The sequence below is a fragment of the Artemia franciscana genome, chromosome 7 (genome assembly GCF_032884065.1).
Source record: "Artemia franciscana chromosome 7, ASM3288406v1, whole genome shotgun sequence".
Classification (NCBI taxonomy): Eukaryota; Metazoa; Arthropoda; class Branchiopoda; order Anostraca; family Artemiidae; genus Artemia; species Artemia franciscana.
The window spans coordinates 28,259,398-28,274,889 of NC_088869.1; the positions used below are offsets into that span (position 1 = coordinate 28,259,398).

The 15,492-nt window shown below is 34.5% G+C and overlaps 1 protein-coding gene across 4 annotated transcripts in view; it reads left to right on the top strand.

Annotated features, from left to right (window-relative positions):
• LOC136029117 (platelet glycoprotein 4-like) overlaps positions 1 to 15,492 on the top strand; it is a 96,661-nt gene that overhangs the window by 51,778 nt on the left and 29,391 nt on the right. For all 4 annotated transcript variants that reach the window (XM_065707194.1, XM_065707195.1, XM_065707196.1 and 1 more), the window contains exons 3-4: positions 2,761 to 2,918; positions 13,181 to 13,328. In XM_065707194.1, the coding sequence (XP_065563266.1) occupies positions 2,761 to 2,918; positions 13,181 to 13,328 (306 nt within the window). The remainder of the gene's footprint in view (positions 1 to 2,760; positions 2,919 to 13,180; positions 13,329 to 15,492) is intronic.

Sequence of the window (15,492 nt, forward strand, 5' to 3'; positions counted from 1 at the left end):
CACTGCAGCACCAAGCCGCCTGAGGCCAACACAGCTACGCACGCTCCTCCTCCAACCTAATCTATTTAAAGCCTCCCTCTTTACACCCTCCCAGGAAGTTCCCATTTCCTTTAAATCTTTATTTATGACATCCTCCCAACCCAGACAAGGACGACCTGCTTTCCGTGTAGCCCCAGACGGTTGGCCAAAAAGGACAATCTTCGGTAATCTGTCATCCTTCATCCGTAGAACGTGGCCTAGCCATCTCAACCATTCTTTCATTATAGCCCCAGAAAGCGGGATTGAACCACACTTTTCGTACAACCTACTGTTTGAAATACGGTCAGTCAGTCTCTGGAAAATATCTAGTAAATTTTCATCTGCTTTTCGGAGTGTCCATGCTTCAGAGCCATATTTGACCAGTGTCATCACTGTAGCTTCCAATATTCTAATCTTGGTTTGTAGACTTATCTTTCTTTTCTTCCAAACTTTTTTTAACTGTGAAAAAACATCCTGAGCCTTAGCTATTCTACTTTTAACATCTTCACTACTCCCACCATCTTTACTAATAATACTACCAAGGTAACTGAAGCTCCCAACCTGATCAATCTTTTCGTTACCTAATGTCATTTGTTCATCTTCACTTATTCCTGGCCTTAGTGACTTAGTCTTCTTAACATTAATTTTCAAGCCTATTTCAGCATCCTGAACTCGTAAAACCTCTAAAATTCATTCATTTTGCTCACACTTTCATCTAATATGCTTAAATCATCAGCATAATCAAAGTCCAGGAGCGTTCTTCCTCCCCATTTGATTCCATGGTCTCCAATTGCCTTTCATGTGCTCCTTAAGACGAAGTCCATCAAAATGATCCATATAAAGGGGGATAGAACACAACCCTGCTTAACTCCTGATTTAATACAAAACCAGTTGCTAACCTTATTTCCTACCTTAACCGCAGCAGTATTATTCTCGTACATAGCGCAAATCACTTTAATGTATTTTTCTGGTATACCATATCACGATAAGACCTTTGTTAACGCTGTTCTATCAACAGAATCGAAAACTTGCTCATAATCGATGAAACTGAGGACCAAAGGTGTTTGACAACGAATGGATTTCTCAATTATTAACCTAAGAGTGAAAACATGGTCGACACATCCTATACCTTTTCTAAAACCGCATTGTTCTTCGCTTAAAACTTTGTCTACAGCATGTCTCAGTGTAAAAGTATCATATTACCCAGTAATTTGCTACCTACAGAGACCAGACTAATGCCTCGATAATTACGACACTCACTCTTGTCACCTTTCTTATACGGTGGTTTAATTAAGGTTTTCCCAAAATCATTGGGTACTTCCCCTTTTTCAAAAATCATGTTCATAATCTTCAGTAGCTTATTCCTAACCTCAGAGCCACCATATTTAAGAAACTCATTAATCATACTATTAGCACCTGGGGCCTTATTATTTTTTAATCCTTTTAGTACTGTCGCTAATTCTTCCTCACTAAACAAATCTTCCTTCACATCCAAGGTATCACAAACTTTTTCATTTTCATCTATATCTTTTCCTGCAACTGTATCTCGGTTTAGCACATTCTCAAAATGTTCCACCCATCTTTCTTTAACTTTTTCCTTATCACTAGTTGTGGCCCCATTTCTATCTTTAACTGGGACTAGTCTGGATTGGCTACTCACTTTCAATTTATTAACATGCCAGTATAATATTTCACTATTATGCCGTCTAGCCACATCTTCCAGATCCTCAGCAATTTTATCCATCGCCTCCACTTCACATCTCCTTAGTTCATATTTTAATGCTTTCTCCACTTTCTTTACATTCCTTTTGTTTTCATACGACCTATCACTCAGATAATTCTTATACAAACCCCTTCTACTCTCTATTAAACCTAAAGCTTTTTCACTAATATTCCTAGTTGCAGTCTTAGCACTCCTCCCTAGGAAACCATCAGCAACTTCACAAATTGTTTTTCTGGAATTATTCCATCCATCTTCCACATTGTCAAATTTTAAACTCTCAAGTTTAATACTCAACTGTTCCTGGAATTTTTTTCTCAAATTTTCATCCTGAAGTCTACCAACATCCTAACTTTCCGGGAGGGAGTTACCCTTCCGAAATTTCAGCTTTAAATTAACCTTAGACACTACTAGATGGTGATCTTTACTTTTAACATCAATAACGGCACTCCTATACACCCTAGTATCTTGTATTGATCCTGCTAGTCTTCTGTTTACAATAACATAATCAATAAGGTTTGCTGTCTTACCATCACGTGAATACCATGTTAACTTATGGGCCATTTTGTGACCAAACACCGTATTGGTTATAACTAGGTTGTTATACCTACAAAATTGCAAAAGCCTATAGCCATTACTGTTTTCTTTTCTTACACCAAATGATCTGAAATAATATGCATTGTATGTAGATGTCGATCTGTTACAACGACTTGTAACCATCGCAAAATCAATAGATCTATTAGTTTTTAGTTATACTTTTTTTTGACCGAAGGATGGTTTCTAAGGGGTGGAGAAGTCAAATAAAAGACGCGGAGGGAACCGGCAATCCGTGTGTGTAGGTATGCTAGTTCAAAACAAAGTACTTACCCTCGTTCCGTACAATTCCAACTGCAATTGCTCAAAACGCTAATTTTTCCTCGGAATGAGTTTTGGTTCTGGTCGGCTAAAGCAATGTTAACAAGGAATGATATTTGATTGCTTAATTTAACGTTTGTTTCTAAGTTGATATCATTATTTTTTAGCAAGCCGTATTAGAAAATGGCACGGACACTTGGGCAGCCTGGATGGAGCCGCCAGTTGGAATCTACCAAAATTTCACGTTCTTCAATGTACTCAACCCTGATGAAGTATTAAGTGGTGGAAAGCCAAGCTTGTCAGAAGTGGGACCTTTTGTGTACAGGTTTGTTTATTGGTCTCTTTTATTCTAACGTATTATCTGTCAATTAACTATTTCGTCTTTAGCATATGTGAGTTGATAACTCAGACATCTACGAGATTTTAGGCTGTGAACTAAGATGGATTGTTACAAAATATTGTAACTCCGTTGTATTAGTGTTGCGAAAGCAACACTTTGGTTTTGTCGTGTTTTTTTTTTTTTTTTTTTTTTTTTTTATTCCTAGCACACCGATTTCAGCTTATTCCTAGAAAGTGGCGAGGGTCTAACCTCTGCGGTTTTTACGGAAAGTATGGACCTTAGTCTGTATTGATGAATATGACTTTGCATTTTGGAAATCTTCGTAGAACTCTTGCCTGGGGCCAAAAAGGATGGTTTTTGCTTGTGTTTCTACCCATTTCTGTTCGTGATTTCAGCTGAGTTTATCACTCGGTTTATCGCACTTGGGATTGCGGTAGAGAAAGAGTATCAGATGTGCATCTTAAACTTTAAAAGTTCCCTGATTGCTAAAGAAATTAGAGTTTATCCTTTGCTCCTTTCTAAGTTATGACGTTAGAAACTTGGCCTACGGCAAAAATTGGCACCTTTTGAGCTGAGACAGATAGATTTTTTTTTACGGCAGTCGATAGGTCTTGATGAGCTGATCAAAGTATATGCCATCAATTTTTTGGTAGAAAAATTCCTTCATGAGATATACCAGTTTGAAAGTTTAAAGGGGTTGACAACTTCTGTAGTAAGGTACACACTGAAACCAAAAATAGGCCGATACAGAAATGATATCAGTTTTGCCTTTTAAACTTTAAAAGTTCTCTCATTGCTAAAGAAATTAGAGTTTATCCTTTGTTACTTTCTAAATGACAACGTTAGAAACTTGGCCTACGGCAAAAAAGTCAACTTTTGAACTAAGACAGATAGATTTTTTTTCGACGCCAGTCGATAGCTCTTGATGAGCTGATTAAAATATATATCATTCATTTTTTGATATAAAAATTCCTTCAAGAGATATACCAGGTTGAAAGTTTAAGGGGGATGACAACTACATGAGTAAGGTACACACTAAAACCAAAAATAGGCCGATACCAATTGAGACATATAGGGGTGTTTTAAACAAAAATTGGCTGTTTAGCTCATTATCATCTTCGGCAATGAGTGGTTTGCCACTTTTGCTAGTTGGTGTACCTATTATTTGTTTCCGGTGTATTTGATGGTAAGACCAATTTGGTTCCCGTGGTAAGACATGTAGAGGACTTGTAAGTAATAATCGGCTGTTAGGGTGCGATCATCTTCAGCGATGAGGGGCTTGCAACTTTTGATAGTTGCAATCAGAGGTTTGCAACTTTTGCGAGCTGGTGTACCTAGTATTTATTTTAAGATACTATTACTACTACTAATAACTCACTGCAGCACCAAGCCGCCTGAGGCCAACACAGCTACGCACGCTCCTCCTCCAGAATAATCTATTCAAGGCTTCCCTCTTTACACCCTCCCAGGAAGTTCCCATTTCCTTTAAATCTTTATTTATGACATCCTCCCAACCCAGACAAAGACGTCCTGCTTCCCGTGTAGCCCCAGACGTTTGGTCAAGAAGGACAATCTTCAGCAGTATGTCATCCTTCATCCGCAGAACATGGCCTAGCCATCTCAACCTTTCTTTCATTATAGCCTTAGAAAGCAGGATTGAACCACATTTTTCGTACAACCTACTGTTTGAAATACGGTCAGTCAGCCGGGTACCCAGAACAATCCTTAGGCAATTTTTCTGGAAAACATCTAGTAAATTTTTATCTGCTTTTCGGAGCGCCCATGCTTCAGAGCCATATATTTTAAGATAGTCACATAGTAACAACTTCAGCGTTTAATCGAAGCGAGGAAACCCAAACCAAAGTATTGCTCTCGCAACACTTTACTTGGCGTAGCCGAACAAAGGTTGCCGCAATACCCCACGTTGCCCATGCAGAGTAAATCTAGTTGAGGGCTAGTGTTATAAAATACGATATTAATAGCGAAAACCAGTTGGAAAAATATGCTTTGCGAGATCTTTGCTTTGTTACTATCATAACAATCGATAAAATAAGGGTTGACACCCGATAAAAAAAAGCGCTAGATTATTGGAAAATAAATCGCTAAATTAACACAAAAATCACTATATTATTAAATAGAAGTCACTAGAATTGTAATACTCTTTATATTTGTAATTAATAATTGTTTGGTTTCTTTACCATGTTCTATACAGGCACACCTACAGGAAGGAGAAAAATTACCCTCCTAGATGGGGAAAAATACCTTTAGATTGACGTTTTGTTTTTTCTCAAGTGAAAATAACCCTTGAAATTTTATAAAATGCCGTTTTTGAATCTTTATGCAGAGAATATAACAAAATCATTGCTTCCTCCCTGTGTTTTCCGGAATCGGTATCATTGAGTTGTGCCTCGATCACAGAAAATTATTTATCGGTCATCTAATCGAAATATTTGCTTTTTCTTTTTCTTTTTTTCCTTGTCGATTCGAAACCTCATTTTTTTCCCCAGAAATATAGAGACTGTTTTCTTTTTACTCTAGTTGAGCTGGTATAATTGCTGGGACACCAGCGACAATTTTGAAAATGGCCTTTTATATTTTCACGGAAAAAATTTATCCCAAACTATAACAATATAGTTTGGGCTATATGTTTGAACATTAGGGGGTTAGGGGGTAAATTAACCTACCCTTACCTCTACCCTTTAATATGCAAATTTGTAGGTCAAGTTATACAAGTCCAATGCATTCATTCACCCGTTATTTGTCTTTGTGGCTATGAAACTGGTTTTCATAGATTGCAAATTATCCTTATTATCCATAGCAAATTATCATCCCCAGACCTATTCACAGGGCCTGCGTGGGTTCAGGATTGGTGCGCTGGATTCGGGATCCTTTGTCTGAGAGGACGCGGGTTCGAATCCCGGTGTACCCAATTCTTCAGTTGGGACGGGGGTCAGTTGCGTGACTCTGTAAGCTTAGCCAGAGTCGACCCAGCTCTAAATGGGTACCTGGAGAAATCTGGGGAAGGTAAACAGGAAGGGTGTGCGAAAGCACAGGATGGCTGGCCCCCAACCCCCCATTGCACTTCCTGGCTGAAGGGCCAAGAAACGGAGATCAGCACCGCCGGTAGGGACTGTAAAGTCTAATGCCGTATCCTTTACCTTTACCTTATAGTTTTGGAACCTTTCAACTATACTAAACAAAATTGCTATCCCAAACTTTCGATCGAACAATTTTTGGGAAAAAAGGGAGATGGGAAGGGGCTAATCTTTTTGTTCAAATAAAAGAGACACCAGAAATTTTAACTCCCATTCAAATGAGCCCTTTTCCGATATTCCACGACCGTTGGTTCGGTATGATTGCCCCTGAAAAAAAAAACAACAAACAAACAGGTTAACACACATTCATGATTTTTCTTCTGGCAAATATTACAAAATTCAATGATTTTGTAGACAGGGGCTCGAAACCTCTACATTATGGTTCTCTGATAGGCCAAGTCTAATAGTTAGATTTCAATCAAAATTCTTTGTCTTTTAGTGGGTGTTTCCTCTCTCTTTCAGGAAAATTTTCGCAGTTTCTTAGCCTTTTATGGGTAAAACTAACCGTAATGAATCTTATATATTAGGAATCAACAAAATAAGCCGATGATATGTCGAATGATATCAAAATTCCGTTTCTAAAGTTTCGGTTACTATTTTCGCTCCATTCTTATAGTTCGTTACCAAAACTATTTGATATGTTAGCGCATAAGTCCAAAAACTTAAAGAATAGGACGTTAACTGCGCCTATTTGGTGTTCCAATTATAAATAAGAGAACTTAAAGAATTATTAGAGTTTCAATTATATATTAGAAGTAAAGATTAAAACGATAAGACAATTCCCAGAGTAGATACCCCCCCCCCGCCTTCTTACTCTCAACCGACTTCAATAATCAAACTACAATCGATTTAATATATCTGGTTATGTTACAAATCCTCTTATAAAAAGCACTAAATCCTATTTTCTTTTTCAATGATTTCTTTTTTTCATTTAGAAAATAATATTCAATAATTTGAAAATATTATGTTTCAATGGCTCCATTTCTATTCTATTTACAGATGTAGAGGGTGTATTCATATCCACCATTCACTCCACTTTCAAAGGTTTTAACAGAAGAAAATCCAGTTTAGAACTGACAGATCATAGAGAGAAAAAAACCCATAAATATTAAGACAAAAATTTGACCTGTCCAAATGTTGTGAAATTGAATGTATAGAAAATTTTTGCAATTTTGCGATTAATTAGGTTCGCCTATTACCTTGATGATAACGCTCTGAGGTCTATATTTGATATCAACATATGGTGGGAAGTCAGAAGTTTCAAAGGTGACATATTTGCATAAATGCTAATCTGGAACATATTAGGAACTATAATGAATCACTATTTTGCGTTTTTTTTTATTAATTAGATCGAATCATGAGTCTACGCCCTATATTTTGAAAAATCACTAGATTTAGGATAAGTCACTAGTTTTAGAAAAAAATCACTATAAATCACTAGCTACAAGAAAATCACTGGGCAATATAAAAAATCACTAGAAATAGTGATAAATCACTAGGGGTGGCAACCTTGGATAAAAAATACTAAATAAGGTTCATTGCCAAACAAACAAGTAAATCAAGCCTAATTGAATTTGAGCCGAGATACTTCAACTTACATAAAACCTGTTTGTCGTTTGGACCCGGTAAGAAAATGGAAAAAAGTAGTTAGTGCCAGTTTCAAATTCTCAAATAAGTTTAATCTATTAATTTTTTCGAGTTGAATATCTTTTAAGTTGAAAAATACTAACAATTGTTTAAGTTATAAATGGTTTGACAATTCACTTTGAGTCGTAACCCCCGGAGAAGGCAATAATTGCTTACGATACAGTTCATCAGTAGCTCGTGAGTTTTTAAACAGAGTTACATGCTGAGTCCAAAACAACCAAAGTGAAGATTAAAGTGAAATGATGACAGTCAAATTTTGGTGACTGGAGAACATGAATAACATTAAAGCCATATTTGGTTTACAATATTAATGATTGCGTATGTACCCATGATTACCAAAGTGGGGTATTGTAATATTTTGGTGGGTCATATGCAGGAAAAGGACCCTCCGGCTGACTATTTTCTAGAGCCTTAATTTTGAAAAAGAAATATGTCAAATGAATGGCGTTACATTCATATGCATTTAAAGAGCCAAAAAATGTATGACGTACATGACAAAGATACCAAGTTAACTGTCTTTTAAGCTTAGCCTACTTCAGGTTAATACGCGTAAACTTTTTAGTTAAAAAAAAATTAAATATCACGGGGGGGGCATGGCCCAAAATCGATTGGGAATCATTGGTATAGGGCAAAGCTTGATTATGAAGTTTTGACACCTTAATGAAACTAGATGAATGTAAACTACGTTCATGAAACTTATAATAGTTTTGAAAGTTAAATTCGCTACTGTAACACCCAGATCCAGCTGCAATTCGGAAAGGGTTTTATTACATCCCACAACTTTTACAGGCGACTAAAAATATTTTGGCTGCTACGAATTAAATACACATTAAATAAACTTCAGTTAATTAATTCGTACCTTCTCTTATTGTTTTCTTATTAAAATTTATTTAACGTCTCATGTTTTTAGTTATGTTCTGTAATAAGCTCTCTGACAAGATTTGGAATGTTGTGAGGACCTCTTAGGTTTAATAGACAGATCAGAGTTTATCAAAATAGGCAAATCAACTTTATCCGAGTTTTAATCAAACTGCTTTAATTAATCCAGTGCTTAAATGGAGATTTTTCAAAATGGATTCTTAAAGAATAATTTACTTATGTCACTTGAATATTATATTTAAAAATGGGTGTTTCGTATTTATTTTACGTTAAGGTTGCTTGAAAAATACAATGAAGTTATAGAAATGAGGGAAACATTTTATGGGATACTCCTGCTGCGTATTCAGATAGTCTTTCTTAATGTCACTCTTATATTCGTTTACTCTCCTTCTTCTCTTCTCGTGTATTTTTTTAGACTAAAAAAGAACGTTGTCATTATCAAAAGTCACTTTTTCATGATTCTCATCTCATTGTTGTCCTTTCTCAGAACTTTAATTCTAATTTAATCATGTGGGAACAACAAATATGAATTCCAACACCCGTATTTATTTATTGACTTTTCTTTGTTTCCCTTTTTGATAAAACTTCGATCCAAAATTAAAATCCGATATACAGTTCAAATATGTATCAATGTGTTTGTCCAGATACATCATGGTTGCAGCGGTAGCTGCAACCTAGTAAAGAACTGACCCTAAGTAACTAGAGAACAAAAAACTTGCTAGTGACTAAATAGTGGCATTTGTAACTGAGTCAGCAATGGTAACTAATATCTCGATTAGTCTACATAGTAAAAAGTTAGAAACAAATACACGGGAATTTTAGAAAATATCCTAGCGAAAAAATTGTTTTGCAAAGTAGTCAATGATTTTATTTTATTTATTTTTTTTTATGAATTGACTTCCTTCTTATATTGTTCAATTCATTTTCAATAGTGATGAGAGCAGAGTGTCCACCAGATTGAAAAATTTTGTAACTTCCAAGTCTTAAATGTGTAACTTTTGATAGGAAAGTCAAAAGCTCTTTTCAAGGAAGGATATCTTGATTTCGCTATCAAAAGCGACAATTAGAAGAGAGGGGCAGTTGTTGCCTTTATATTTAAAAAAATACCTTATTTTGTTTTAGTTTGTCATGGGTTCGGATATTACTTAGGATACTTCGACGAAAAAGACGGGAAAATATTGCCTTTTTATTTAGCAAAATCTAGACAAACAACAAGAAGAGATATTCGTTTTGTTCTCAATTTATAACCTGCTTTTCATCCAGATATATGACACAACATATTAAATACTTGTACTGCAAAGCAAACATAATCGATTTTTGGAACATGGCTAACTTGGGAGTTAACTCTTTCCACTTTCTTGTTTTCCTTAATGGGGTATCCGGAATTTCCAAAAAGCATGGGTCAGGAATCGCTCTTCTGAGATGCATAAGATCAGAAACTGTTTTCGGATTGAGTCTATGAATAATTCGGATTGGGGTCTTTATTAAATTTAACTCAGAAAACTGACGCTCTGCTTCCGCACTAGAATAGGATAGACGCGTCATTTTTAGCAGAAAATCGGCAAAAATTGCAAGGAAGGATTGTCAGCCCCATCTTTTAAATTGGCAATATACTTCTAAAAATTAACTACAGACTAATTATCATCTAACTCTGCCTCACTTATTGTAAAAGGAAGACGTCTCCACTCTGCGTTTAACATCCCACGAACGACGTTAGGTCCTTTCCTTCTAAGAATGGTATTCTAAAAATATTTAAGATTCCACCTTTTTAATAACCTTTCTAATCATGTCTATATTAAAAATCATATTGTCATTACTCAGACGAAGCTGAATTTTATAGGGGTCGGGATAACAGGAACTTCTATTAACAAGAAAGAACGTCATCACGAGATTCAACACAACAATGAAATGCATTTCTACAGTTATATATGGGACCTCAGAGGGGGATAGGGGCTACAATGTCAAAAATTAACCATGATACTTGGAACTCGCCTAGCATAAACATGGAAATTGCGGCTTAACTAATCTTTCTCCCCTCCTCATTGTTTTGATATAGTTTTGGTTACAACCAGAAATTGGTTCATTTTGACAGTCTCAACTATTTTGGCAGTGTCAGCTGTTCATAATTCCTAATAAAAAATAGTTTTGTTTTTAATCTGATGTTATGACCAAGCATTCGGAAGGGGGTGGGGTTGTTACCCTAAGTATAATAAATTCATCATTTTATAATTACTTATTAAAAATAAATTATAAAGAGATTAGCTTTTATTTTTATTTAACTATTTTTTTTATTATACAGTTTTCTTCCCGACTTCAGCTCGCTCCTTCTCTATATGATTTCAGTATGACTCTTGATTGAAAATGATTTAACTGATTCAAGTTGATTTTGTTGACTATTGACAAGACAGAGCAAAATCTCTTTGCTTTCTTACTTCATTGCAAGTGATAATCTCACGATAGAAAATATTATCCTAACTTGCCATGAGAGTAAGCGGAATAGGAATTTTCTCATCCTAATAACTGAATGATTGTGTGAAAATATTAAACGATCACATTGCGAAAGAATGTTGATGCTTATGTAATTAAACCGGGAAAAATGAGATCTTTTCACGGAAAAAAAATAGTCTGGAAATATGCAACTAATTCATTATTCAAAAGCGTAATATAACTCTAACACAAATTCAATAACGTAAAAAAATGTAACGTTTTTTGGACCGTAACGTAAAAAGTACCCTTTACTTAAAACGTACTACAAATGGTACGAAAGTAACCTTGGTGACAACCCTCGATGAGAGCTGTAAAGAAATTATCACTTACTTCTGTTCTGAGAGCATAAGGTGCTGATGGATAATCTTACCCTGTTACTATAACCTTAATAAGTTCTTCTTCTTTTTTGACCTCCTCCTCCTCACCTTGAAAAATCAACTATTCGGGATCGATTAAAGCACCATGGGCAGCAAAATCATCATCCATGTGAAAAAAATCATCAACGTTTTGTTGAAATAGTGTCTAAGGGGGAGAATTCCGTTAAATATCGTGACTCCGATGACCGTGCGGGGTTTTCTGTTTCTTTAGCAAATCCACTTATTTAAAGCAGTTATGTAGGATGGTAGAACTGACGTTCTTCCAGACCTTATCAGTCATAATTATAGACGTCAAAACTGTTATTTTCGCAATTTTACTTTTGTCAATGTCAAGCAAAATTTATACATTTTCATAGACTGTTCCCAAGCCCGATGCCCTCGTTACAAATTCAAATTGTCGAAGTGTTTCTTTTTTCATTTTTATCAAGTTTTTCTTAGTTTTTTCTTTTTTCAGTCTATTTTTATTTTTTATTTTTTAATTTTTTTTTCTATTTTAGGTTTTTTCTTTTTTTGAGTTTTTTTTTGTTTCTGTATTTTTTTGTTTTTTTTTAGTTTTTTGTTTTTAGTTTTTTTTTAGTTTTTTTACCGTTTTTAAGTTTTTTCTTCTTTTTTTAGTTTTCTTTTCTTCTCTATTTTTTATTTTTATCCTTTTATTAGTTTTTCTTTCTTTTTTTTCTTTTTTTGGTTAGTTTTTTCTATTTTTTTGTTTTTTGTTTTTGTTATTTTTATAGTTTTTTTCTTCTTTTGTTTAGTTTTTTCCTTTTTTTTATATAGATAGTGTAATAGACGGACAGACGGACAGTACATTTTCATTTATATAGAAGATTCCTAAGCACGATTTTCGAAATTGTCGAACGATTGTCCAAATTGTCGAAGTGTTTCTTTTTCATTTTATCAAGTTTTCTTTTGAAGGGACCACAAAAAAAGTTCGAATTATCAAGAGATTAAAATTATTGAGTATCGAATTATCGAGAGCCGACTTGAATTCAATTGCGCCAGTATTTTTTTCTGTCTGAACCCCAACCCTTCGTCCCGATAAGAAATTTCTAGCCGTGGCAAATTTAACTGAGTCATTTATTTATTGTAAAATACAGCCATACTTTCTATTTAAATAGATTGCATACTATCAGTAAATATGATAGAAAAAATCAGGCCAGTTAATGAAAAAAGCTGATAACCTATAAAATATTAAAAGAACCGAAGTAAAAGATTGTATGTTTTTAACATATTGCAAATGTAAAAAGAAACACAAAATTCCTAAGAAATTTGAACTGATTTGATATCACATATTGTGAATTACAAACAAGGCATCAAATTGAGTCCATGGAAAAGTTTTAAATCTACCTATTCAATGGAGGATTTTATGCTATTTAAGTTATATCTATGAGCAAGAAAAAAAAATCACAAGTTGATCTGACCATAAGGAGTCCATAAAAAACCAGTGGAGAGATTCAAACAGAAGAACCTTTTCTACTTTAGTATACTTAGATACTTAGTGTATATTTTTACATTTTCGAATGGATTAAAAAAAATGGTTTCTAAATCGAAATACTTAGGTTTCAATAGCAGTTTTTTGTTAAATATTTATATGAATCTTTATTTTCTGGGAAAACTCTTGAAAATATTTGAAGTTAAGACTCATTTAAGCTATTTAACGTTAGAACCTTAAAAGCTGAAAAAAAGTGGTATCATTGGGGCCTAAAAATTTCTTAGGTTTTAATCTCCATGGCAAAATCAAACTTATTAATTACTATTAATTTAGACAGGACCGAAAGAAGATAATCGTCAATGCTGAAACACCAGATGGAACTATCATCTATAAAGAAATTAAATATTGGTTTTTTGACGCCGAAAAATCTGCGCCTCTTAAAGAAGACACAGTTGTCACAATAATAAATCCCGTACTAACGGTAAGCTTCCTCTTCTTTTTTTGAAATAATATTGAATATTGAAATAATATTGAAATAACATTGCAGTTTATTAATGCCAATTTTATTTAAGATTTCACCTTGAAATTATTGGACCAAAATATGCCCTTCGTAGACTTGATTAGTTTCAGAGAAAGGATAATAATTCGATTAATAGAAGGTGCTTCATACCCTTTGTAAGTAAGTAAGTAAGTATGACAGCAATAGACCCAAATAAGGTCCAAACCGGTGCTGCTGATCTCTGTTTTGAGGTCCTTCAGCTAGGAAGTGCAATGGGCGGCTGGGGGCCAGCCATCCTGTGCTTTCGCCCACCCTTACTGCTTACCTCTCCCATATTTTATATATACCCATTTAGAACTAGATCGACTCTGGCTGAGCTTATAGAGTCACGCCAATGACTCCCGTTACAAACCAAAGAACTGGCCAAGCCAGGGATCGAAACCGTACCCACTTGGACAAAGAATTCTTAACCCAGCAAACCAACCAATTTGCCAGGACGGCTGAATCCTTGCTCAACACACTTACAGGAAACGGCTCAACCCACTTAGCCAGGAAATGCTCATACCGTTAGATTACACGAGAAATAAAATGTGATTTTGTCTGAAAGAACTTTTCTTCTATCTTGAGTTCTAACCACTAAACAAGGAATAAATTAGTTTGAAAATTTAACAAAGCAAAGGTTAAGAGCCAAAAAGTGGAATAAGTATTCGTTAAATGAACAAAATTATCACCAGATATTTTTAGGGAGTCAAAACCATTATTCTCCGACAGACAGAGTGTGCAACCCCCTTCACTGGTGCATTAGGGGCAAATGCAAATTTCTAAACAGAACCACTTACAAAACATAAATACAAAAAAAAAATAGTATCAGCTCTGAAAAAAATGTGAGTTTTACACGAAAACTCTTTTTTCAAAAAAATATGTCTAATTTATACATTTACTAGTCGAAATGAAAGAATTTTGACCTCTAGGCAGAAGTGGAGCTTGTTTTTGGACATATTTCAAACAAAATCTTCTTTATTTTTCAGTTTAGAGTAAAATTATGTATTTTTCAGTGAGTAAAGCACTTTTAAATCTTTAAAATGTCCACTGCACTGTGTTCAACTGTGTTGCACTGTGTATGATGTTTCATGACGTTTTCACCAAGGCGTTTGAAAAAAATTGAAATTTCCTCGACGAGTCACGACTCTTTGTAATCAGCGAACGTTTTAGTTAATAGATACCTATGTCGAGTTTTAGCGTGTAAAGGTCTCTCTCGTTTGAGAGCTTAGAACTTATGACAGGGAACTTTTATTAAAAACAAATTAATGAGACAAAAAAATATACGTTATATTTCTTTATTATATGTATTATTTCTTTGTTATTAGAATTTCTCAATATTTCTGTACTATTTATATTCCTTTTTCTAAGAGGATTCCATGTATACATCAAATTTTATTTAAGGTGCAATTTTGAGTTTAATGTTTACCCCCAGTCTCTCCCAGCAGGTACTTTCGTTACTTTTCTTTTTAAGTCCTGTATATTAAAAATAAATGTTTGTTGGTTTACCACTTGTTTTCAAGATTGGATACGTGACAGCTGGCCTACCAAATCCGCAACACATTCTCTGCAATATATTAGTATAACTAAGACAGAATGTAAACTTACACCGCCGGACGTTTGTGGGACACCTTGCATTTGGTATGTCCCAATTATTTTTCATATAAGATTCCAAATATGAAATCTGCTATGCATAAGCAATCCCATCTGTCTCAATGAAATATTTTTTATGAGTTTCCAATATGCAAGATCTATATTTATATCCATTCAATGTTAAAAAGTACCAGGGTACACTGTACTGTATCAAACATTCGACGTTTTTTTTAGTGAAAGAGAAAAAGAAGAATAACAAGAATAATTCTTCAGTATTTTACGTCAAGATACTTGCTGATGTGTCAAACAATAAAACCAACATAAATTGAACAGTTGATTCCACCTATATAATTAGTTATGTCGGTAACTCCTAGCTAGTAACTAATCTTCAGCTCTCAAAACAATAATGTTACGTCGTACAACAGACACCTGAAGCTAAGTGAGTATTGTTCATTGTGCTGTTAATAATTTTTGTGAATTTTTTGATAGATTTTACACGCAGTTTTGGTAAATC